General features: G+C 42.1%; 1 protein-coding gene across 5 annotated transcripts in view; it reads left to right on the forward strand.

Moving 5' to 3' along the window:
- Positions 1–10,269: 10,269 nt before the first annotated feature.
- The window catches only part of LOC132008402 (alpha-ketoglutarate-dependent dioxygenase alkB homolog 3), a 39,906-nt gene continuing 24,164 nt past the window's right edge, over positions 10,270–26,011 (forward strand). The window contains exons 1-8 of one of the 5 annotated variants that reach the window (XR_009401628.1): positions 10,270–10,669; positions 11,413–11,602; positions 13,039–13,184; positions 13,671–13,774; positions 14,844–14,878; positions 18,437–18,484; positions 20,670–20,773; positions 22,536–22,624. Coding sequence is in view for 4 of the 5 variants with exons in the window: in XM_059386942.1 (XP_059242925.1) it covers positions 13,106–13,184; positions 13,671–13,774; positions 14,844–14,878; positions 18,437–18,484; positions 20,670–20,773; positions 22,536–22,624 (459 nt within the window). In the remaining variant the exon portion in view is untranslated. The remainder of the gene's footprint in view (positions 10,670–11,412; positions 11,603–13,038; positions 13,185–13,670; positions 13,775–14,843; positions 14,879–18,436; positions 18,485–20,669; positions 20,774–22,535; positions 22,625–26,011) is intronic. The other 4 variants (XM_059386942.1, XM_059386938.1, XM_059386939.1 and 1 more) reach the window with 4 other exon arrangements.

Consider the following 26,011-nt stretch of genomic DNA (forward strand, 5'->3'; position numbering starts at 1 on the left):
ACAGAATTTAAATTCCCTCTTGGAATGTAATTCTTTCTGTAGAGGTTTATGTAGAGATATCTAGAAATGAAACATTGTGTCCAGCACGAACACAAACATATTAAATGAATCCATGTTAACGTGATGATGGCATATTACAACTTTGCCCTCTCCTTTTACCTATGTATCTGAAAAGCCAGCGAAATGGGTACTACGAATGATAATCCTAAAAGGATATAAGGCAAACTTGTTTTCCTTACTACAAAAGTTTCTAGATATAGCATTGTGTACATTTATTGAGTGCTAACCACATGCTGTTTACTCTTCTGGGAAAGAAGAAGAGACTACAGTGAAAAAGGGACCAAAGATTTTGCCTCCGTAGAGCTTACATTTGAGCTGGGGAAAGGTGAGGCAAGCAAAGGAGGGAGACAGGTTAAAAAAGAAGAAAGAAAGAGTAACATAGCATAAGTGCTTTATGATATGCAGTGAGGGGTGCGGGACGAAGCTAGGTAAGGAGGTTGGGGAATCAATGTGTGTAGGCTTGTATACTCATAGTGGGTGTGGAGAGAGGTTTTGAATTGTCTTGGGGAAGCCTTTCGGCTTTGTGGGAGAAGGCAGACTAGCCTGAGCAAAGAACCCAAGGAGACTGCATGCCTGGTATATTCCAAAATGGCTATGAGTACATACATATTGAAGTACATACTGCATGAAGTCTAAAGATTTCAGAGATCTTGTTTAGTTTAGTTATGACTTTTTAGAATGAAATCACCTTACGTTGTTGGTCATATTTCACTATCTTTGTACTGCCGAATTCAATTTGCTGGTATTTTATTTGGAATTTTTGCATCTAAATTTAGGAAATTGGTTTGCAATCTTTTTCATATTTGTCTGGCTTTCATATTAATATTATAACTTCATTAAAAGAGCTGGGAATTGGGGTGCCTGGGTGGCTCGGTGGGTTAAGCCTCTGCCTTCAGCTCGGGTCATGATCTCAGGGTCCTGGGATCGAGCCCCACATCAGGCTCTCTGCTCAGCAGGGAGCCTGCTTCCCCCCTCTCTCTCTGCCTGCCTTTCTGCCTACTTGTGATCTTTCTCTCTCTGTCAAATAAAGAAAGAAAATCCTTAAGTTAAAAAAAAAAAGCAATTTTGGCTTTATCGATCCTTTTGGCCCTTCTCATTATATGTTCTCCTGATTTCTGGCAGTTTATTCTGTTATTTTTCTTATTTCACAAACTGAACATTTCATCCATGTTTTAAATTTTTTTCTATTCTGACATAAACATTTATTGCTCTAAGTTTAATTATCTTTCACTACATCCCACAATTCAGGAGTGTGTGTGTGTGTGTGTGTGTACATAAACGTGCATACACACATTCTTTTTCAGTGCTAATATTTAAAAATTTATGACTTTGACCTCTGACCTGTTTAAAAATATTTTTTTAAAGGACAAATTCAAATTTTGATAAATGCTACTTCCTTTTAAAAATGCTTGTGTTGGGGCAACTGGGTGGCTCAGTGGGTTAAGCCTGTGCCTTCAGCTCAGGTCATGATCTCAGCGGCTTGGGATCGAGCCCCACATCGGGCTGTCTGCTCAGCGGGGAGCCTGTTTCCTGCCCCCCTCTGCCTACCTCTCTGCCTACTTGTAATCTCTTTCTGTGTCAAATAAATAAATAAAATCTTAAAAAATAAAATAAAATGCTTATGTTGGTATCACCATTAATGAGGCAATTTTATATTTTGTATATTGTGTTATCGTGGACTGAAGATACAATATCAATTATGTAGTATTCCTCCCAAAAATGTATAATCTGAACCTAATCACACTTGATCTTTGCCAAAAGGCCAAGAAGCAATAATATGAACCTAATCAAAAAGAAATATCAGAAAAATCTAAATTGAAAGACACCCTACAAGATAACCAACTTAAATTTGTCAAAAGTTTCAGATTAAAGAAAACTAAAGAAATGTGACAAGTAAATGTTACATAATCTCAGATTGAATCTTGATTAAAAAATGGGATTTTTGAGACAATGGGTAAGATTTGAGTAAGGTCTGTAGGTTAGATAATAGCATCATATCCATGTTAATTTCCTGAGTTTGATCATTGTACTGTGGTTATTTAAGAAAAAGCTCTTGAATTTTAGGAAATACACACTAGAGTATTTAGGGATAATGGGACATTATCTATGCAACTTAATCTCAAAAGCTTCAGAAAAAAATTATTTATACAGAAAAAGATAAAGCAAACGTGTTAAAATGTTAACATTGGAAGAATCTAGGTAAAAGTTGATATATGAGAACTCTGTGTGCTGCACTGTAGAATTCCCATAAATCTGAAATTTATTTGGAATAAAAAGTGAAATCTTTTGTTATTGATTTCTAAATAATTAGACGAGAACATGTGGGTGTGGCCCAGCTTGGGCAAGTTATAACCTTTCTCTGCCTCAGTTTTGCCTTCTGAAAAATGAGAATAACAACACCTGACTTGTAAACTGTTGGTGAGCAAAATTTCACATTTTTTAGGTACTCAGGATCTAGCCTGGCATAAAGTAAATATATATAAAAATGCTGTAGTAGCCTGAATAGTGGCCCCCAAAGATACCAGATCCAGATCCCTGGAGCCTATAAACACTACCTTAGGTGGAAAAAGGTCTTTGCAGGTGTGATTAAGTTAGAAGATCTTCAGATGAGATTACCTAAGTGAGCCCTAAATGGAATCACAAATATCCTTAATAAGAGGACGATTACACACAGAAAAGGAGAAAGCAGGGGGACCTCGGAGGCAGAGATTGGAGGGACGCAGCCACAAGTCAAGGAATGCAGGTGGCTACTGGGCACTGTTAGAGGCCAGCAACTGGATTATTTCCCAGAGTTTCCGGAGGATTGAGGACCCAACTGACACCTTGATTTTGGACTTCTGGCCTGTGATCTTGTTTTAAGCCACTGAGTTTATGGTAATGTTACAGCAGCCATAGGAAACTAATACAAATGTAAACCCTTTACTTTCACCAGTTCTTAGAAAGTTTTTAAGATATATTTTATGTCTAGATATAGCCAACTTATTAAAAAGTTTTTACTTAAATTCAATTTAATTAACATATACTGTATATTAGTTTCCGAGGTAGAAATTAGTGATTCATCAGTTGCATACAACACTCAGGCCTCATTCATCCTGTGCCCTCCTTAATACCCATCACCCACTTACCCCATCAACCCTCAGTTTGTTTCCTATGATTGAGTCTCTTATGATTTGCCTCCCTGTTTTTTAAAATGTACCATATGTGCTTAAGAAGAATGTTTATTTTCCAATTGTTATCTTCTATATATGTACATTAAGCTTATTAGTTCTTCAAATCTCCCCTGTCTTTACTAATGTTTGTTTGCCTGACCTGTCAATAATTGAGAGAAGTATTTTGAAATCTCTCACTATAATGATGGATTCAGATTCCCTGTTTTATCCGTTTTTGCTTTATATATTTGGAGACTATCTTGTTAGGCTAATAAAGTTTAGAATTATGCCTTCCTGGTGGGTTGAACTCTTTTTTTGGTCATGCAGTGACAGCCTTATTGCTAATGCTTTTTGCCTTAAAATCTGTTTTCTGTGATTCCAAACTAGCTATCTCTGCTTTATTTTGGTTAGCATATAGTAGTATATATTTTTCAATTGTTTTACTATCTATTTTTCTATGTATTTATGTTATTCTTTACTGTAAATTCCAATTGTTTATTGAAAAATCTACCTTTTTCACGTTTTCTTCTTTTCCTCAGTTTTTATAAATATTTATGAGTTGTTTTAAAGTTCTTCTCTGCTTAATCCTACATTTGGATCATCTGTAGATCTACTTATTTGGTTTTGTTTTTCTCTTGATGATTGGTCATATTTTTCTAACTCCTTGCATGTCCCATAATTTTCTTTAATTGTATGCCAGAAATTCTATATAAAAGAAACATAAAGACTAAAGTCAGGGCACCTGGGTGGCTCAGTGGGTTAAGCCTCTGCCTTTGGCTCAGGTCATGATCTCAGGGTCCTAGGATCGAGGCCCGTATTAGGCTCTCTGCTCAGCAGGATCCTGCTTCCCTCACTCTCTCTGCCTGCCAATTTGCCTACTTGGGATCTCTCTCTCTGTGTTAAATAAATAAATAGATCTTTAAAAAACAAAAAAAGTCTAAAGTCAATGTTTTTATTCTCCAGACAGGACTTGCCTCTTCCCTGTTGGATAGAGTAAGGACTAATCACTCCAGTCTAAACAGGTGTTCAGCTGAGTTAGGGCTGGGTAGCCACTTTTTCTTTTTCTTGTTTTTAAAGATTTTATTTATTTATTTGAGAGGGCATGAGCAGGAGGAGTGGCAGGCAGAAGGAGAGGGAGAAGCAGGCTCCCCACAGAGCAGGGAGCCTGATGTAGTGTTTGATCCCAGGAGTCTGGGAGCCTGAGCTGAAGGCAGATGCTTAACTGACTGCGCCACCCAGGCGCTCCAAGTTGCCACTTTTTTAGACTTGGTGCCCTATAGTTTCAAATGTCAGCAGAATGAAAGCTGTCATGTTTCTTGTGGACTCTTCTTTCTCAGAACCTTTTTTTTTTTAAGCACTGTAAGACTATAAAAGCTTTCACCTTGTCTTCCCAGTCCAGCCCTCTCCCTTCTGTAGCCCTAGAAAGAGTGTCTAATGTTAATCATAGGGTTCATACCATATATAAACACTGACTACTTACTATGCCTCTCAAAGCCTGCATGGTCTGACTCCTCTCTACCCCATCTCGAAGAACCCCCTTAACTGCCTCTCTATTCCTACAGGAACCCTCTTTCAGTCTTTCCAATACACCTCTTCATTCAGTGTGGTTGAATGATTGCAAAAACAGCTCCCGTACTCTACTCCTCCCAGTATCCAGACCCTTTGCGCTGTGACTTTGCAACAAGTCCAGTCAAGAGGTGAAGTCTATTTCCCCACTCCTTGAACTTGGTTTAGCTTGCTCTGGCCAATAAATGAAGTGCTTTGTGCTACTTCTAAGCCTAGGTCTCCAAAGATGTATTTGTACATGCCTCCCCGGACACCACTAGTGAGCTCGTTCAAGGACAAGACGGCACATGGAGTCAAGGCTAGTCTACATCAGCCAGCCCCCAGCTGCTGATGCACCAGCTGAATCAAATACAAATCAGAACTCCCAACCAACACAAGACTCCACATACATTGTGGATACTACTCCACTAGGTTAGGTTCCCCCATGAGTCTCATACCAAATACGACAACTGTAATATTTATGTATTTTAAAAAATGTCTACCTCTCCTGCTAGACTGCAACTTCCATGAGGGCGGAAGCCGGATCTGTCTTTGATCACTACTTTGTCCTTAGTATCCAGCACAGTGCTGTCTACAGTCAGTACTTGTGACATTTGAATCAAGACTTGCCTGACATCCCAGTTCATATACTCGAAATAATGTGGTTCACGTGGCCTTGAGGACTTGGTGATTCCAGAGAAGAATGTGCTAAACCATCTAGATAAAGCCATCAGGAAGGATTTATAACCTAGGGTCTGCCCAATCCTTCACTTTCAAAGTCTCTGAAAGAACCCAGCTATTAGGCCCCAGGAAATGGCGCCATCTATCATTCCAGGAATAGTCCTGTCTTTCCTAATTTGGCTTTGCATGTGCCACATATTTGCAGAGGAGGGCACGGTGGCCTCATGTAGCATCATGGTTTAGTTTTTTCCTTTGTAATTGGGATTAAGAAAATTGGATCGGTGTATGCATATAACTACAGCATTACTCGGCATGCTCTCAGGAAATGTTAATATCATGTGCTATTATTTAGAAATCAGATGCGTAAATGGTGCCTGCTCTTTTTAGGGGTGACGTGACTATCAATATCTTAGCCACCGAATGCTCCATACTGTTTAAAACTCTGACATAACTTCCTGTTTGCCGTATGCCTTCGCATAGGTAACCTCTAGTCCCCTCTCTTGTCCTTGGTATTTGTCCGCTCTCCACCATTTCACATCCGATTATGCCGTTCTTTCATTGTTCCTCACAGTTGGTGCTATGGCTTACTGGCATATTTTATCTTGAGCAGCATCTGTAATTGTGCTGGGTGTTGAATGGGAGGAGTTCCTGTCTGGAGCCTGGGGAAGCATCCTGTCTTCCTCGATGTCGCTTAGAGTTGGTGGAGACATGAAAGCATCCTTGCCCACCCGCTGCAGAGTTGGCGGTTTCCTGCCCTATTCTCCTCCCCACTTCAAGCTGGGAACCGCTAAGCCTCTGGCAGTGAGACATGGGCTGGGAATTTCTCTGTGTAGTACCTTCACTGAAAGCTATTAGCAAGACGTGCCGTTATTTTCCCTGAATTGGATTTTCTCCAGAATTCTCAGCGGGCACTCCACAAGCAGCATATGATCAAAACAGGCAAGGTTTGGCAAGAGTCTGATGTGAAAATCAGCAACTGAAAATAAGCAGCAGTGTGTAGCTCATTCAGAATCCTTTTGGTAAAAGCTACCAGCACTTCGAAAGCATCTATCAGTTTTGCCATCCAAGGGATAGGGTATCTGTTGAGTGGGAAGTAGTCACCTGCAGAAAGCAGGCAGCTAGAAAAGGTAGAAGTCTGGCAGGTTCTTGAAAGATAAACAAGGCACAGTCAAATATCCAAGTTGCTTGGCCCTGCCCCAGACCCACTAACCCAGACTCTCGATGGGTGGCCTGGAATGTTCATTTTTTACAAGCAATGCCCTAGGGATTCCCAATGCAGATAGTCTTCCAACCATAAGCTGAGAAATGCTGGTTTCAGAGTAGAGGCAAGGCAACCAGCTCAGCACAACTTTAAGAAGGCTGTCTTGGGTGAAGGAAAACAAGAGAGCAACACGAGAGCAAAGGGCCAGGGTTGACAGTGTCCAAATCAGAGCCAAACCGATTGCTCACAGTTTAAGGGCAACTCTGGGGCCAGCCACTTGCTAGCTATCGCTTCCGACCCCTGATATCACAATCACACTGTAAGAGTTAGGAATCAGAGTAGACCAAAATTAGTTTCAGGGGAAATAATCAATAACCATAATAGGGTATCACCTACAAGGGAAAAGTAAATTCTAAGAATACAGAAACAGCAGACAGAGGGAAGAGCCACTACCAGCATCTAGGTCCAGGCAGAGGCGTGCACACATTCACACACACACCACCACCACCACCACCAAGGAAGGAACAAATCTGGGGGTGCTCTCCCATCTGTTAGGAAGTTCAGAACTATGCTGTGCATTTCAAGTAATCTGCTCCAGGTGAGGGTTTCACAGAGTTTTCAAGCAAAGGGCTGCTCATGTCTTCAGACACAGGAGAGCAAGCTACTTCCATTGCCACGAGAAGTTCAGGGTGACTTGGGTGTCCAAGAGATGTCAGTTTCCTCTGGGTCCAAGCAGATGTCACTATTTCAAAATTTGGGATCCCATTCCTTCCCAATCAATGCCTTAACTTCACAATAGGAACTTAACAAGGCTGTCAGTGTCACTAACATTGCAATTCAGCCCACAGATAGATGCCAACCACTGCAGGCTGCTTGGCATAGCACAGACAGCTGAAAGGAGCACTTGAATCAGGAAGAACCCTTTCCTCCTCCAATGTCCCTCCAGCACCCTCTACTGATGACGTTTCACATTGGACCAAATGGCAAGGGAAAAATGTTCCAGTATTGCAAGCAGGGCAGTGGAGGATGGGTTTGGAGCTGAGAATCTGGCAAGATTTGGGCTGATAACAGACAAAACACCTCACTTTCATTCCCTCTCCCACAGTCTCCACCACCACTCCCTGATAAAAACACAAACACTGCCTCTAGAAATGGAGAAACCCATGATATAAGACTCACAAAGAACATCTTTCTAATACTACGTACTAACATGTAGCTAGCATAACCAACCATGTCAGTTGCCCAGTTCTTTTTTGCCTTTAGCATTTGAAGTCCAATGTCCTGCAAGACCTCTCAGTACCAGACAAATGGGAATGATTTGTAACCCTACAGGCATCCTGAAGGTTTCTAAACTTTCTCTGCATCCAAATTACCCCGAACACTTGGTAAGAATGCAAGTGGTTTTTGTTAAAAATGCAGTTATTTTGGATGCAAGCAAGCCATGGATGGATTTTTGAGAAATGTTCTACGTGGAGGCCGAAAAGGTGTTAATCACTACTTTTAGGGACTCCTCAATCCAAACTTCTTTGTCCTTGTTCCAAAACCATAATCACTGAAAAGAAAGAAATAACATCCTTTGGAAGACACAGCTAAGGTTCCTGAACCAGAAACAGACACTGACAAATGACTAGTTGATGGGGACAAAAAAAAAAAGATAAAAATTATAGTCTGCCCTTACCACTTTTCTCTCCTTTCAGTTCTAGGATAAGTAATTTTCCTTCAGTGTCACAAAGGATAACAATGATGAATGCTGTGAAAATTAGATTTGTGGGGTACACTGAACTTTTGCAGGTAAGCAGTATATAATGCAAGACTTATTTTAAGGACTCCGACAGTGACTGTTGTTTGGTAGATCTTAGAGAATAAGCTGCACAAAACAATCTATTCAGTGCTACTTTTTCTATTTTCACACTGTAAGATACATGGTTGAAGACGGCCATATTAAAGATGCTTCTCAGAAACTCGGAGGCGGTGAAAAGAAGACACTCTTTGACCCACTGGTCAAATTTATTTATTTTTAATTTTATGTTTAAAAAATATTTTATTTATTTGACAAAGAGAGAAAGAGAGAGAGACAGACAGACAGCACAAGCAGGGGGAGCAGCAGAGGGAGAGGGAGAAGTAGACTCCCCACTGAGCAGGGAGCCTAATGTGTGGGGCTCCATCCCAGGATTCTGGGATCATGACCTGAGCCCAAGGGAGACGCTTACCTGTCTGATCACCCAGGTGCCCCAATTTATTTTATTTTTTATTTTTCAAGACACTCTTTTTTTTTTTTTTAAAGGTTTTGTTTATTTTTTATTTGACAGAGATCACAAGTAGGCAGAGAGAGAGAGAGGGAAAAGCAGGCTCCCTGCTGAGCAGAGAGCCCGATACGGGGCTCGATCCCAGCACCCTGAGATCATGACCTGAGCAGAAGGCAGAAGCTTTAACCCACTGAGCCACCCAGGCGCCCCTTTCAAGACACTCTTTTTTTTTTTTTTTAAAAAGATTTTATTTATTTATTTGACAGAGAGAGATCACAAGTAGGCAGAGAGGCAGGCAGAGAGAGAGAGGAGGAAGCAGGCTCCCTGCCGAGCAGAGAGCCCGATGCGGGACTCGATCCCAGGACCCTGAGATCATGACCTGAGCCGAAGGCAGCGGCTTAACCCACTGAGCCACCCAGGCGCCCTCAAGACACTCTTAATATTAACTGGATTTCTGTTGTGTTCCAAGGACCCTGCTACATTCTTCACATGCATTACCACATGTAACTCTCCCAACAAGAGCTATGCCCTTTTCCTAAAGAAGGGGAGTACCGGGACACCTGGGTGGGCTCAGTCAGTTCAGCGGCTGCCTGCAGCTCAGGTCATGATCCCAGAATCCTAGGATCGAGCCCCACATCGGGCTCCTTGCTCAGCAGGAAGCCTGCTTCTCCCTCCGAATGCCGCTCTGCCTGCTTGTGATCTCTCTTTGGTTTTCTGACAAATAAATACATAAAATATTAAAAAAAAAAAAAAAAAAAAGAGAGAGAGAGAAAGAGAAAGAAGAAGAAGAAGCAGCGGAGTACCTGCCCTAGGTCACACACCCAGTAAGTGGCGTGGTCCGGCTCCAGCCACACGTGGTTCAGCACCGGAGAGCGCGGAGCAGAAGGCGTGGTCCCGTGCCCCGCCGTGTTGCTGATGGAAAGACGCACGGGCTGCGGTGGGAACGCAAAGGAAGCGCCTGTGACCCCCTCCAGGGCTTCCAGGGTAAAATTCAGACCCTTTTACTTCGCACATCACGACCCGGTTTCCCACCCCCCTCGCCCTTCCCCCAGCCCCGCTGGGACCCAGTCACTCTTTCCGCAGAGACCAAGGTTGCCGGCACTTAGACGTCTCCGGCTTGGTTTGGGAGCGAGGCCGGGGGGTGGGGGGTGGATTACGGCCCGAAGGACCTCGGCCTACCTAACGCGTCTTCATTCCCACCTTCGCCATGTCCCGGCTCCCGACCGGGCTCCCACCGCACCTTCAGTCCGCGCTCTGCACCTATCCCGGCCCTTATCGGCACCTTCAGCAAGCCGGACCTCTCGCCTCAGGGAACAGGTACCTGCCCGGACTCCAGCTAACGGCGCCGGAAGTAGTGGCGGCGACGCGTGACGTCAGAGGAAATTCCTGACGCCGCGGCCTGTGGTTGCGAGTTGTCGGAGTCGGTGTTTCACTCTTAAGGTTCCCCGACAGCCGGTGGCGGCGCGGGTCTGGGCCTGGGCCAGGGTTCGTTCCAGGACCGGGCGGGTTTGTACCCGCGCGGCGGGCTCCGCCGGCTGCTGTGGGGTCCCGCATCCCCGCTGGGTGGCTGGGGCTTTGGGGACCGTCCCCTGAGGGCCGTCCCGCGTCGAACCTCCAGGACCGCGCGTCCCGAGGCTCGTGGAAGAGAAGACTCGAAAATAGGGCCGGTCGCTCGCGCTGCTTGAGGACCAGGCTTTTTCACCGCGAGGGTCTCCCGATCTGCGCTCCAGCCGCGAGAGAGGCCTTGGTTCCGCGCTTTACGGAGGAAGAAACTCGGGCCGGGAAAGGTGAAGTCCGTGGACAGGCGGTGCGGCCGGGAGCTGCCGGCTTGAGATTCGGAGCGAGTCCGGCTGGCGCCCGAGCTGCCGGCGTTTGCCTTGTGCGGGGTTCTCGGGGTGGGAGGTGGGCCTGGTGGGCCGTTTCTGGGCCACAGAATCGGTTAGGTCTGGGGTGGGGGCTCCGAAATCTCTCGTCCCAGCAGCTGTGCCCTGGCCGGTAACAGCGTCCTGCTCCCCTGGGAACAGAGCGAGAACTACAGCGCAGGGTGTTCAGAGCTTTTGACCCTCCCGTTGAGAGGAAATAAATGCAAGCTGTCGCGACACAGCTTGTGGGTGTCGAGGGGTGGCATTGGACTCTGCCGTTAGCTCTTTTGGGGGCAGATGGCCGTCTCCGTCATCTCCCTGCCTGTTCAAGGAGAAGGAATTCTATGCTGCTCGCCTGGGGAAATGTGTTCAGTGCACAGATTCCTGGGCTCACCCCAGCTCAGAAGGTCTGGGGAAGGTCTGGAAATTGGAGTGCCAAATAAGCCATAAAACGAGCTCGTCACCTGCGAGGACTCGAAATGTGACGCTTTCTTAGAGCAATAAAGAAAGGAATCATAGGTTCAGAACATGTGGCTTGGACCTCCCTGGGTTGGTCTCTTTAGTAGCTGTGCTCCTGTATTTGCTGTGAGCTCAAAATTTAATGGCAGAAATGCCAAAATAGTATACTGAGTATTAGGAGGTGGTTTTGTTTTGTTTTGTTTTTTCAGTTGACTGAAAACTGGAAGTTAATGAAGTTTGAATGTTAATCTACCTCCTGTTGACGTCCCAAGTGACTCTGGGTGAGCTGCTTAACCTTGTAGTCATCATCTGTGCTCCCTTCGCAACATCTCCCACGATGCTTGTCGCAAAGAGGAACACTTGGATCCATTCTGAGATGGATCCATTCTGAGACAGACCGTGGGTATTTTTTTTTTCAGATTTATTTATTTATTTATTTATTTATTCGACAAGGAGAGAGAGATCACAAGTAGACAGGTGGGCAGAGAAAGAGGGGGGAGGCAGGCTCCCTGCCGAGCAGAGAGCTGGATGTGGGGCTCCATCCCAGGACCCTGAGATCATGACCTGAGCCAAAGGCAGAGGCTTAACCCACTGAGCCACCCAGGTGCCCCAACCATGGGTATCTTTTAATACGCTTCCAGGGAAGTTTGATATAGCCGGTTACAACGGAATATGGAAGTGCCCTTGGAAACGGAGTCTGAGCTATTTCTCAGTATCCGTATAGGTGAGAGAATATTACGGTTTCTTTGACACTACTAAGACTAATGTCGTTTATGATAGATCTTAGAGTTTCTTAACGTGTACTTTCTTGGGAAAGAAGCAAATGTCCTGTTAGGTCATTGGGATGCCTGGGTGGCTCAGTCTGACCCTCGATCTTGGCTCAGGTCATGATCTCAGGGTGGTGAGATCGAGCCCTGCATGGGCTCTGCACCAGGCGTGAAATCTGTTTAAGATTTTCTCTTTCCACGGCAAACCCTCCTACACTGTTGGTGGGAAGGCAGGCTGGTGCAGCCACTCAGGAAAACAGTATGGAAATTTCTCAAAAAGTTGAAAATAGAACTACCGTCTGATCCAGCAATCGCACTACTGGGTATTTACCCTAAAGACACAAGCGTAGTGATCTGAAAGGGCCCAGGCACCCAAATGTTTATAGCAGCAATGTCCACAATAACCAAACTATGGAAAGAACCTAGATGTCCATCAAGAGATGAATGGATAAAGAAGATGTGGTGTATATATACAATGGAATACTCTGCAGCCATCAAAACCCTCAGAATCTTAATATTTGCAACAATGTGGATGGAACTAGAGGGTATTATGCTAAGCAAAATAAGTCAATCAGGGAAAGACAGTTATCATATGATCTCACTGATAGGAAGAATTTGAGAAACAAGACAGAGGATCATAGGGGAAGGGGTGGGAAGAATGATGATGAAACCAGAGAAGGAGACAAACCTAAGAGACTTAATCTCAGGAAACAAACTGAGGGCTGCTGGAGGGGCAGGGGGTAAGGGATGGGGTGGCTGGGTGATGGACATTGGGGAGGGTATGTGCTATGGTGAAGGAAAAAAAAAGAATTTCTTTTCTACCCCACTGCCAATGCACGCTCATTCTCTCTTGGGGAAAAAAAAACGTTCTATAAGATTGCAAAAATGAACGTTAAAACCTGCAGTTCTAAGTGACTTAGTAGGCTCCTTGATTGAGATGTTGTGATGACAGAAATTAATTTTGTATAGAATCTCCGATTGCATTGAGCTTGAAAGGATTATAAGGACTTCCTTAGGTGGTTCACACTCACAATCCTAACTAAAAGCACTTTTTTTTCCCCCAAACAGATACCCTCGTGTGGTTTTAATCAGGAATGAAATCTGAAAGCTAAGAACAGAAGCGTTTTTGGTCAATATGGAGGACAAAAGACGCCGAGCCCGAGTGCAGGGAGCCTGGGCTGGTCCCCCTAAGAGCCAGGCCCCTGCTCAGCCAGGCAAGAACTCGTGGGGATCTTGTGTGAATGTACTTGCATTTCAGTTGATGTTAAGAAGTTATTTAAAGTGTAGCTGATGCCTTGATTTTCTTGATGATCATCTTTTTTTTTAAAGATTTTATTTATTTATTAGAGAGAGAGATCACCAGTAGGCAGAGGCAGGCAGAGTGGGGGGAAGCAGGCTCCCTGCAGGGCTTGATCCCAGGTTGATCCCAGCTCGATCATGACCTGGGCCAAAGGCAGACGCTAACTGTAGGAGCCCCAGGTGCCCCACTGGTGGTCATCTTTTATTGGCGGTTGAGGTATAGTGTTCCTCGTATTTTATCACAGCTCTCACACCTTTCAGTGTGTGTAGCGGGATCTCCGACAGACTTTACTAATTAATTTCTAGGTGTCTTATCGGTTATCTTCAACTAGATTTTATTGCCCTTGCTCCCTAGAGCAGACTTTTTGAGTCTGGTTCACGTCTCTTCTTGCTCGTTTCAGCCACTGCTGCTAAGAGCCATCTCCACCAGAGACCTGGTCAGACATGGATGAACAAGGAGCATCGTCTTGCAGACAGACAGTTTGTGTTCAAAGAACCCCAGCAAGTAAGTTCTTAGTTCTCCTACAGTATTAACAGATTTGCTTGTAAGAGCTATATTCACATAGTAGACACTCCAATAGTGACTGAATAAATTCACTAATAAAAGGAATGTGAAAGGCCTTTACTTATAATGGAATGTGGCATATCAATTCCTTAATATGTCTGAAGATTCTTTATAGTCTGCTCCCAGCTGATGGGCAAGTATAATTCCCATTTTGGGGGGAAGGAAGGAGGTTATATCGTGATTAGCACTTGCATTCGCTTTCTGATTTCTAACATGGTTCTAACAAACCATGCTGTCTTAAGTGCTAGTGTAGCAGATGTCTCCGGATTGGGTTGAAATTTTCAGCTACTACAATGCCTGATATTTTAGCCTTTTTTTCCTCCCGTGGGGAAAAATTGTAAGAAACAGTGAAGATTCACTGTTGTTAATAACATGGAAAAAGCTAAAAATTAGTCATCTTGCTGTAATAGTGATTGTGTAAATAATGATTAAAACTTACTTCTTAGTTTATCTTGTATTTTATTTTTTAAAAGGCTTAATTTAATTAATTAATTTGAGAGAGAGAGCATGCATGTGCATGACTCAGCAGAGGGAGAGGGAGAATCTTTGAGGCCGACTCTGTGCTGAGCACGGAGCCCAAGCAGGGCTCAGTCTTACAACCCTGAGATCATGACCTAAGCCGAAACCAAGAGTCTGATGCTCAACCAACTGTGCCACCTAGGCACCCCAGTATGTCTTCTATTTTAAAAAGTCTCCTGGAAAAATAATTAAATAAATAAATAGTTGCCTGGCCTGAAAAGAAGGTTTTTCCAGAATTACTGGCTGCTCTGAAAGTGGATTAATTCCACTTTTATTATTTTTTCTTGCCCGCTACTAACTGTGAAATAGTTCTAAGGAAAGCAGACAAGGGTCTCTGGTAGGATTGTAAAAGCTTAAAGTAAAAAAAAAGGGATAGTTTTTAAACTTGACTTACTTTTATCAGAAATGAGAAGATGTGGTAGTCCTCCACATAAGCGTTTCTGAGGATTAGGGATCACACCAGAAGTAAAATCTGCCTGTTTCCTTGCAGGTAGTACGCAGAGCTCCAGAGCCACGAGTAATTGAGTAAGTAATTTGTTGCCTTTCTGTATTTGTTGCCCACAGGAAAATGGAGAGCCCAGATCTTTCCCTCACGGGGTTTTCCATCTGAAAGAGATAAGGGCCCAGTTACTGTATTAATTTTAGGCTGGGATAGTTGTCTCTTAGATGTCTTTAAACTTGGTCTTTTGGGAAGCCTTGCTCAATTTGCTGATGGTGTGGAAAATGCAAGAAGATACTTGTATCTTAAACTGTGATTCTGGTGTGGATTTCTTGACCCTGATCATTAAAATATCTGCAGACAGTAAGCTAAAATATCTCCTAGGTAAAGACAGAGTGGGATTTTTCCTGAGTCATTGAAATACGGCGTTTTTTGTTTTTGTTTTTTTAAGATTTATTTATTTATTTTAGAGAGCATGCACAGGGAGGGGCAGAGGGAGAAGGAGAGAGAAACTTTAGCAGACTCCTCACTGAGTTTAGAGTTCCACACCGAGCTTGATCTCAAGACCCTGAGCTCATGACCTGAGATAAAACTAAGAGTCAGATATTCAGCTGACTTTGCCACCTAGTGCCCTGAAACTGGCCTTTTTTTTTTAAATAGATTTTACTTATTTATTTGACATAGAGATCACAACTAGGCAGAGAGAGAGGGGGAAGCAGGCAGCTCTCAGCTGAGCAGAGCACCTGATGCGGGGCTTGATCCCAGGTCTCTGAGATCATGACCTGAGCTGAAGGCAGCAGCTTAACCCACTGAGCCACTCAGGCGCCCCTGAAACTGGCCTTTTGAGAGGCCTTTCATCAGGTACTGTTTTACTAGCAACACTTAACGAAAGCTGCTGGAAATCTAGAGGGCCTTAAATTCTCATATAATTGTTCCAGAGCAATTTCATTTCCTCTTATGTTGATCTATATATAAAATGTCATCTTTAATTTATAATTCCTCTTACATTGATCTGTATATATAATACTCTTTTCCAAAATTAATGAAAGATGCTTTGTGGGGTGCCTGAGTGGCTCAGTCAGTGAAGTGGCCAACTTTGGATTTCCGCTCAGGTCATGATCTTAGGGTGGTGAGATCGAGCCCCACATCAGGCTCTGTGCTCAGTGGGGAGTTGGAGCCTACGAGATTTTCTCCCTTTCTTCCTGCCTAGGAATAGTCTTTTAGGCTGCTTGGCTGTTTCCAGGTTGACTTGTAAGCCCAGGAAAAATTTGAAACAGGAATGTCATCGTACTTTTTTATTTTTATTTTAATTTTTTAATTTATTTATTTGACAGACAGAGATCACAAATAGGCAGAGGCAGGCAGAGAGAGAGAGGAGGAAGCAGGCTCCCCTGCTCAGCAGAGAGCCCAATGCGGGGCTCAATCCCAGGACCCTGGGATCATGACCTGAGCCGAAGGCAGAAGCTTTAACCCACTGAGCCACCCAGGTGCCCCAGGAGTGTCATCATACTTTCAAAAAGGGTATATAGTTGTGGCCTGGCCACTATTTAGCTATGTAATTAGTCCTTAGGTACATTAAGGCCATCTCTCTGAACTTTAGTTTCTTTGTCTGTAACATTAAAGGTTTGTACTATAGGATCATTTAAGTAGAGTCTAGTGGCTCTAACAGTCTTGAATTCGTTTGTGAACACCATGTGACATTACCTCCATTGGTGATAAAGAGAATAAAAAAAACATGAAACTTATTACTAGGTACAGATGGGACATTCAGGCTGAAAAAATAGGCAGTTGTGAATATTCAGGTCAGAGCAAAATGACAGAACTTCTGGTTTGACCCCAAGGTTTGTTAATTCTGGTTATCTAAAGTTAGCTCCTTAGATTTTTATTTAATAGCCAAAAATGTCACCCATGTTTAAAGTGAGCCAATTTCTAAACATGGCCCAAAACATATCACACTGAAACATTGTAATTATAATTTACAGTTGCAGTTAAACATTGTAATTTACACTCCGGGGGAGACCATCTAGAGATGTGATAAATGTATATGACAATAACACTGCCCACATTTTTGCTCGGAGGCACTCTCACATTTGCCCAAGAGCCCAGCTCACAGATCACAAACTACTAACTCTCATGGCAGAGGGTGATGTGAAAACTGTCCCTTTATGTTCTCTGTAACTGAACTCTGTCCAAGAAGGGTCTGACTGTTAGCCTGGTATAGGAACCTGTGCAGTCTGGATCAGTTTTCTCACTGTGGACCTGGCCATGCTGCACTTCTGGAACAGTTTTGTACTTTTTCACATTATTCCCATCTACAATGTGCAAGGCACTGGGAAACACAACAGTAACCTATTCCTTGCCCCTTAGTAGCCCACAGTTTAGTAAATGAAATAGACATGTAATAAGAAATTGCAGTCATGTATGTTGTAGAAACAGTAGAATTATAGTAAGGTCTAGTGGTAGCACAGAGGATGAGATAGTTAACATTATTTGGGTGGATTAGAGGTCAGGAAAGCATTACAGAAGGCAAGGCGGAACTGCGATGTTGAGGAATGAATTAGAATTTTCCCCCAGACTAAAGCTCAGGTGGGTGGGATTGGGGGTGCTGGATGGCAGGGAAGCATTTCAGCTTGTAGGAAAGCAGGATTAGAAATACCGTGGTGGGGCACCGGGGTGGCTCAGTGGGTTAAAGCCTCTGTCTTCGGCTCAGGTCATGGTCCCAGGGTCCTGGGATCAAGCCCCGCATCTGGCTCTCTGCTCAGCAGGGAGCTTGCTTGCTCCTCTCTCTCTGCCTGCCTCTCTGCCTACTTGTGATCTCTCTCTCTGTCAAATAAATAAATAAAATCTTGAAAAAAAAGAAAAAAGAAATATTGTGGTGTGGAAGGTCAGGGTGGGCTCATTCAGTTAAGTGTCTTTCTTTGGTTCAGGTCATGATCCTGGAGTTCTGGGATCAAGCCCCACGTTGGGCTCCCAGCTCAGAGGGAGTCTGCTTCTCCCTTTGTCCCTCCCCCTGCTAGTGCTTGCTTGCTCTCGAATAAATAAAATAAAATAAAGTTAAAAACAATACTGTGGTGTATTCAGGAGATTGCAGACAGCAGTGGAGGATCATGAGTGAGTGGGAGCGGAGCTACATCATGGGGACCTTGAATACAATGCTGAAAAGTTGGTGGGGAGCCTTTGAAGGATATTAATTAATCAGAGCAGGAACCTCATTAGGCATGTATCTGAAAGCAGCGGAAGCTCAGAGCTCTGAGATGTATTTGCCATATGTAAATGCACCTATTCCAGAGTCTCCAAAGAGATGCTCTGTTTGGTACCCCTTTATGATAGATCTCTGGACCCTATCAGCCTAAATTATGGGTGAAATATAAAGGGGTAGAATCGGGATTCATTTTATCCCTGTCTTTGTCTCCATGGCCTGATCCCCTCAGGATTCAGTTCCCAGTGACATCGGTAATCTGCCACCGTCTTGCCCTTCATCTCAGTAGTGGAGGAGGTGGGGATGTGCGTCCCTCACAGTGCATGTTCATTCTGAAGTGGTGTAGGTGACTGCAAGTTTGGAGAGCTGCAAAGCACAGCTCTCCCACTGGAGGGAGTGTAGTATTTGCCTGGTACTAACGAGTCTGTTTTCTTAATTTCTGTAGCAAAGAGGGTGTGTATGAAATCAGCATGTCACCCACAGGCATATCTAGGTAAGTGCATTCTCCCTAGAAAGTGACTATAATTTCAATTGAGTTATAGTCTCTTAAAATATTCTGTTCCCTGACTTGAAATAGGTAACTTCTGCCTCTGAAATTCTTTGGTGTGTAATATCTCTTTTTATATAGCACTTCTAACTTCAGAACATTTTCAAAGTCTGTCTGTCAGGTATGGTAACTATTACTTCTGTAACTTTTTAGATGAGGAAATGCAGGCCAAGGAAATTGAGGACTTTTTCCTAGTGCCACATAGTAACTTAAAACTCCCGTTGATCTAGCCTTTACTTCTGTGCTCTGGGTGCTACATTTTATTATGTTACATTATATGTATTACTACATTCATTATCGTATTAATCATAGTACTGCATATATCTATATGCAACATATTAGGTTATGTTAACCCTTAATCTACATGAGTGGATCAGTATTTCAGTCTACATTAAGATAAGTTTCAGTAAAGGTAAAGCATATACAACTTAGGGTATAGATGGCATTAATCATTATTAAAAGCATTTTGAGATGTACCTGGGTGGCTCAGTTGGTTAAGTGTCCACCTCTTGGTTTTGGCTCAGATGATGATCTCAGGGTTGCTGGGTCAGGTTCAGCATGTAGTCAGCTTGAGCTTTTTTCTCCCTCCCCCTCTGCTCTTTCCTCTGCTTGCACATGCTCTCTCTTTGTCTCTCTCAAATAAATAGATATAATCTTAAAAAAAATTTTTATTAAATGTTCCCTTAATTCAAGAATATACTTACTGTCACTATAAAATAATGAAGCATTTCAAATAAATGTATCTGAACTTGCATATCTGAATGCATTACTTAGGAAGAGCTTCAGAACCTCCGTTTCAAAGCCAGTTTAACAGTCACACGAGAAACCCAGTTGCATTATTTTGGTCATATCTCATTGTTAACCAGAGGTGGCTTCAGGTGAGCTTTGGCTCTTTCAAAAAATCAGACACACCCTCAGAGAGTGAAGTTCAGCAGAATGTTCCAAGGGCTTTGAGAATCAATCCAATCTATCTTTCTTTCTTTCTTTCTTTCTTTCTTTCTTTCTTTCTTTCAAGATTTTATTTATTTATTTGACAGAGATTACAAGTAGGCAGAGAGGCAGGCAGAGAGAGGAGGAAGCAGGCTCCCTGCTGAGCAGAGAGCCCGATGCGGGGCTTGATCTCAGGACTCTGGGATCATGACCTGAGTGGAAGGCATAGGCTTTAATCCACTGAGCCACTCAGGCACCCCGAGAACATTTCTTAAGAAGGATATCCAAAATGATTTTGAGCTGACTTGGCATTATTGAAATAAGTGTATATTTAGTGAGAGAAAGAACCCTCATTTGGAAATGTTTATTTTGATAGAGTCATAAATGATCCTTTTCCCTACTTGGCTTAGTCTCAGAAGACAACCAATTGTTAAAATAACACAGGGTCAGGCATTTTATTTATTACTCTGCGTTCCAGAGTGAGCCTATGAGGTGGATATCATTTTTGTGTTACAGATAAGAGAAACCAAAGTTCAGAGAGGTTAAGTAATTTGCCCAAGGTTTCACAGCAGGTGGTGGTAGAGCAGTATTTGAATCATGTCTCTAAAAGCCCTCATGCATTATTTTTCCTTTATTGCCTCTTTTATTTGTCCTAACGTGAACGTTTATTTCACAATTGGAAGAACATCATGACCTGGTGATAATTAGGTTCTTCCATGAGAGATGTAAGATGATTTCACCTACCCATGAGGAAACATCCAGATTAACTTCCTTCACTAATGGTTAGAGACTAGCTCATCTTCTCTGTTTTTTTTAAGGTTTTTATTTATTAAAAAAAAAAAAAAAGATTTTTATTTATTTTGAGTGAGAGAGAGTGTGCATGAGCAGGGGGAGAAGCAGAGGGTGAGAGGGAATCTCAGGCAGACTCCACACTGAGCACTGAGCCCCTGATGGAGGGGCTGGATCCCAGAACCCCGAGGTCATGACCTGAGCTGAAATCAAGAATCGGATGCTTAACTGACTGAGGCACCCAGGCTCCCCTCTTTTCTGTATTCTTCAGTTAATAATGCTTTAGTTATTTAGTTATATTCAATTGTAATTATTTATATATTTATATAAATATTTATATGTATTTAGTTATATTTTAGTTATATTTAGTCATAATAATGACTTAGTTAATAATGGTTCTTTCTGCATCAAGGGTGTGTTTGTATCCTGGCTTTATTAACTTAAAAGAAGCTGACTGGGTATTGGAACAGCTTTGTGAGGTCATTCCCTGGAAACAGAGGACTGGCATCAGAGACGGTAAGTAGATGTCTGAGATCGTACTTGTTGCTGCCTGGTCTCCCTTTCTAGAATGTTTTCTGATGCCGTTGCCTTTTTCACTATGCCCAGTCTTACGTAAACAGATTTAAAACCTAACAGAGGTCCTAAAGATGAGTAGGGATTTGTCAATCAAAAGGGACAAGGAAGAGTATTCTAGGCAGAAGAAACAGCAGACAGCAGGCTCAGAGATCAGAGTGAACAGGGCAGGGGCATGGAGGTGGGATTCAAGCAACCAAAGGATGTTTGGTTTGGCTGAACCGTGGTTGACATCTCTCTTTTTGAGTTTGTTCATTACCTCTATTACTTTAAATAGTGACAGTTTTCCTCTTTCTTCATAGAAACTTCCAGAGCTTCTCTTTTTCTGATTCCATTTGGCATATGTTCTTTTATGATCCTTATTACCGGCTTTTTATTCTCATTTTCATTTCATTAGAGGAGTCCAGTGTCCTTTAGTTTCAGCATTTGTGCTCTGGGAGTTTGTAAAGATTGCCTGGCTTGGAACCTGCTCCTTTGTGGGCATCCACAAGCCAACAGTATCTGCTGTACCAGAGGTGGCCACTGGAGGACGTCTGTGCTCTAACATAAAATTTCCTTTCTGGCACATTGAACGAATTCAAATTTTCTGTAAAGAAAGAGGCAAAGTATATAGACTTCATTTTTGTGACTCAGACATCAGAATAGGAATCCACTTTTTCTCCTGACTCCCAGAGTTTCCACAGGAGGGCTTTGGTGGCCAGCTTGGCATTGATTGCTGGCCTTGCCATGCAAAGTAATTGTTGATTTTAAGCAAGTTCTAGTTAAGTAGTTTTCCGATTCTTGGTTTTCTTATCTGTAAAATGGTCTAATAATAATACCTATCTCGTTAAGGGTGGTGTGATAATTAAATGAGATACAGCATGATAAGTGCTTAGCAGAATGACTGGTACATAGTAAGCCTTTGGTGAATGTTAGCTACCTTTATCATTATTGTTCTTATTATAGCAGTTGATTTCATTTGTGGGGAAAAACAGCAGATCTATGAATAATTCCCTTCTCGATAAATTGGACATCAGAAACTTCTGACTACTATCAGCTTTGTGCTGTGGTTGGTCAGAGCCCTTTTTTCTTAAAATCAAAAGGTAGCACATGGATGAACAGTATGTCGTGTTTTGTGTGGATGTTGGTGCCACAGATTCCTGCCTACTAGGGTTCAGACTCCATAACCTGCATTTTTTAGACCCTCTCTAATCTGAATTGTTCTGCAGTGTGACTCCACTCTTTTTTTTTTTTTTTTTAATTTTCTTTATTTATTAGCGAGAGAAAGAGAGATCATGAGAAGGGAGAGGGTCAGAGGGAGAAGGAGACTCCTTGTGCAGGGAGCCCAATGTGGAATTCAATCCTGGGGCTCCCAGATCATGACCTGGGCCAAAGGCTGTTGCTTAACCAGCTGAGCCACCCAGGCGCCCCTGACTCCACTCTTACTTACGTCCTCACTGACACAAACAAGTCATGTATACTCTCACCTCAGAGCTTTGCTGCTATGGTTTGTGCCAGCATACCTTCTCTTGTCTTCTTTCTTTGATCTCGTGAGTCTCTCTACTCCTGAAATCTCCTGTCTTCTAAATGTGTGGAACCCTGAGTCACAGCTCATCTTTACTCTGCCTTTGTATTTCTCGTAGTTTCTTGCACATTGCATGGCACTCAGGAGGCACACCTTAAATAGCATTAAACCATTTCAAAGGCCCTGTATTTTCTTTCTTAGATGTAACTTACAAGCAACCAAGACTTACAGCATGGTATGGAGAACTTCCTTACACTTATTCAAGAATCACTATGGAACCAAATCCTCACGTATGTTGGAATATTGCTGTTGGTATGGTTTTATAGACTATGTGCTATAAATGTAGAGTACTGTAAAATAATAGTACATTATTTTGCAGAGTTGCATGATGGTTCCTAGTACCAAAAATCCTCTGGGTTCAAACACTGCGTCTTTGTGCTTATCATTCTTCCTGTGTTTTTTGATCTAGAGATGAACTCTGACAATGAGAAAAAAATTGGAGCTAGAATAAACAGGAACTGGGCTTTAGGATTTCAGAAAAATGAGCCATTTCTTCAAATCTTCCCCTTTCGCCTGCTTTTCTGGCCATAACCTTCTGTGTACACCCTGGTACACGTTTGCTCTGGAACCAGATTCTTAGGACTGGCCAGTGAGGTCAGAACATCTCTTTCCATTTCTCAGGCTCTTTTGCCACTTGTGAAAAAAAGCTGGTGTTTTTCTTGTTGACTTTGTATTCATTCTGTGGCTGCAGTTCTTAGACTTTGGAAATCTTATCGTGGGTTTGGCTTATTTCTACTGTTTCTTTTGTTTTTAAAAATTTCCATGACAGTAGACAAGGAGATTCTAGTATATAAATTAAGATTGTCCAAAGGATAGAGTTAAGATCCAAGAAATAGCTCCCTGTTTAGTTCCTGGAATCTTGCCTTTGGCAAATAATCTTATGCTTTACTGAACGAGGCTTTGAAGAAAATGGAGTTTTGCTTATGACATTGGGATAAACAGAAGTATGACACATTTTAGAGCTTCTAGTAATTTGTAATAATAAACTCCCACTTGACTAAAATGTTCAGGACCAAAACATTGATGGGAGTGGGAGTGGGGACATGGCTTTTTCACATGAAAAGATAGCTGCATGCTTTTGTTTGTTGGGCTGCGTTTAGAATGTGACCCAGGGAAGTGCTGAGACCCTTTATAGCTGAGGTTGATTTGGAAACATGAAGAGAATTGAATTAGACCAATCCAACAGATGGCTGGCCATGTTTCTGTCAGAATTAATTTACCTTCTTGTCAACAGTCATAACAGAGAAGTTGAGGATTAAACAGGCTCTAGGGAAGAAGTTCTTTCCCATCATTTTAGTTAATCTTTTAGAACGGGATTTCTCAACCTTGATATTAGTGGTTTTTGGGCTGGGCAATTCCTTGTTGTTGGGGCTGTCCTGTATATTTTAGGATGTTTAACAGTATCCATGACTTGTACCCAGTAGATGCCAGACATTTGCTAGGGAGCAGAACTGCCCTTGGCTAAAAACCACTGCTTTATAATAAATGTAAGGCACATCAGATATGCTGAGTAGTAGGGCCTCTTATGCGTTGAGGACATATTGACAACTCTTCAATAGAATTTTTTAATGACAATCTTTTTCTTATAATGTATGTAATATGAATTTATTTTTTAAAATTTTAGAAACTACAGATAAGCCTGAAGAATATTAAAATTTTGGGTAATTCTTCCACCTAATGTTTGGGTCTAGTCTTTTTATTTTTATTTATTTATTTTTTTAAAGGTTTTATTTATTTGACAGAGACAAAGTGAGAGAGGGAGCACAAGCAGGGGAAGTGGGAGAGGGAGAAGCAGGCTTCCCACTGAGCAGAGAGCCTTATGCGGGGCTCAATCCCAGAACGTTGGGATCATGACCTGAGCTGAGGGCAGATGCTTAACGACTGAGCCACCCAGGTGCCCCTAGTCTTTTTATTTTTTAAAGCAGACTCCATGCCCTACATGGGGTTTGAACTCATGACTCTGAGATCCAGAGTCACATGCTCTACCAACTGATCCAGCCAGGAGCACCTCCCTTCCCCCCCTTTTTTTCATTTTAAGGAAATAAACAGAGAACTTGTCTATAAAAATACCAATTATGTATACTACATTTCATTTGACTGTATCATTACCATGTCTTAGTATCATTAAGTATTCTTTTAAATCATATCTAATAGCTGTGTAGTAGTCCATAACCTGTATGTACAGAGCATAATTTATTCAAACAAGCTTTTTTGTTGGATATGAAGGTTGTCAGAATTCTTTTATTTGAATTTGGCTGGCTCATAACTTTGTATTCCTCGGTTAAAGATTTAGTTTGTTTTTATGGCACTGTGAACAAAATCAAAAGAGATGCCTCTTAGACTTTTTAAAGGTATATATGTGTGTTGGGGTTCTTGCTTAATTTTAACTTGTTTAATTTTGATATTATTACCTCAAGCTTAATAACCCAAAGCACAGGAGCAAATTCAGTCAGAGGTTATTAAACTTCTTTTAGTCTTTTTTGAACTGAATCTTATATGAACCCAGTGTATGAAAATAAAGAAGTGCCTTGACTGGCTGGGAGTCCCACCAGCTTGACCTCTCCTTTCTCCTACTGAATTTCCAGAGATACCTTTGTGGTACCTAAGACTCTACAAAACACTTTTTGAAATCCACTGAATAGGTCCTTTTACTTTTGTGATTCATATTTTCTCATACTCTTTTCCTCAAATGTCTTTTAAGGATAGAATGTCTTCACTGAACAGTGAGATGATGCTGAATTTTAATTTAGACATTCAGTTCTGAGGGATCTGTATATAGAGTATTGGTTGGAGAGTCTAAATTAATCCTCTAGTTCATTATCCCCTTTTTTTCTCCTTACTTCACCACCAAAAATAACCAGTAAAAATATATACCCACTTAGAAACATAAAGCAAACTTGGAGTTATCACAGTACTCAGTCCCTAAGCAAGTCAGGGAAGTGCTAATTAGTTTTTCAGTCATATTGCAAAAAAGCTATCTTCCTCTTTTACATTCTTGTTTTTCTTGCTAAGTGTATAATTCTAGCATCTGATCTTTATCTCCATGAAGATAAGCTTAAAGCCATAAAATAAATAGGAAATACAGCTTGCTAACATTATTAGGAAAGTTCCCTTTGAAATTTATTCTCTAGAACATAGGTTACTTTAATAACATTTCTGTTTTACTGATCTAAGTTTGGTTTGTTTTTGTCATTGTTTATTTTAAAAAAATTCTCTGCTTAGAATGTAATGCTAGTATCCGTAATAAGGAATCCCAGCTTACCACGATTGCTACATCACAGCAAAGCTGAGTGATTCCCACATATGCTTTCTTGGCAGTTTTACCTGACAGTAGCTGTGGGATATACTGAAAATATTATGTTTTCCTTTGCTGAACATCTATTCCTTCACTAGCATACATAGAACCTGATTTTGAAGGTGTTCTGTCAGGTGGGGTTTTTAAAATAGAATCAGTGGATACCTGGAGGGGTCCATGAAGTCGTTTTGGGAAGTGCACAGGTCAAAACTATTTATATCATACTTGGTGAGGGTGACGTTTTCACTCTGTTGAATTTTCACTGATTATGCGAAAGTAATCGTGGGTAAAACTTCTGGTGCTTGAGCATCAATCAGGTCTT

The sequence above is a fragment of the Mustela nigripes genome, unplaced genomic scaffold (assembly GCF_022355385.1).
Source record: "Mustela nigripes isolate SB6536 unplaced genomic scaffold, MUSNIG.SB6536 HiC_scaffold_148, whole genome shotgun sequence".
Classification (NCBI taxonomy): domain Eukaryota; kingdom Metazoa; phylum Chordata; class Mammalia; order Carnivora; family Mustelidae; genus Mustela; species Mustela nigripes.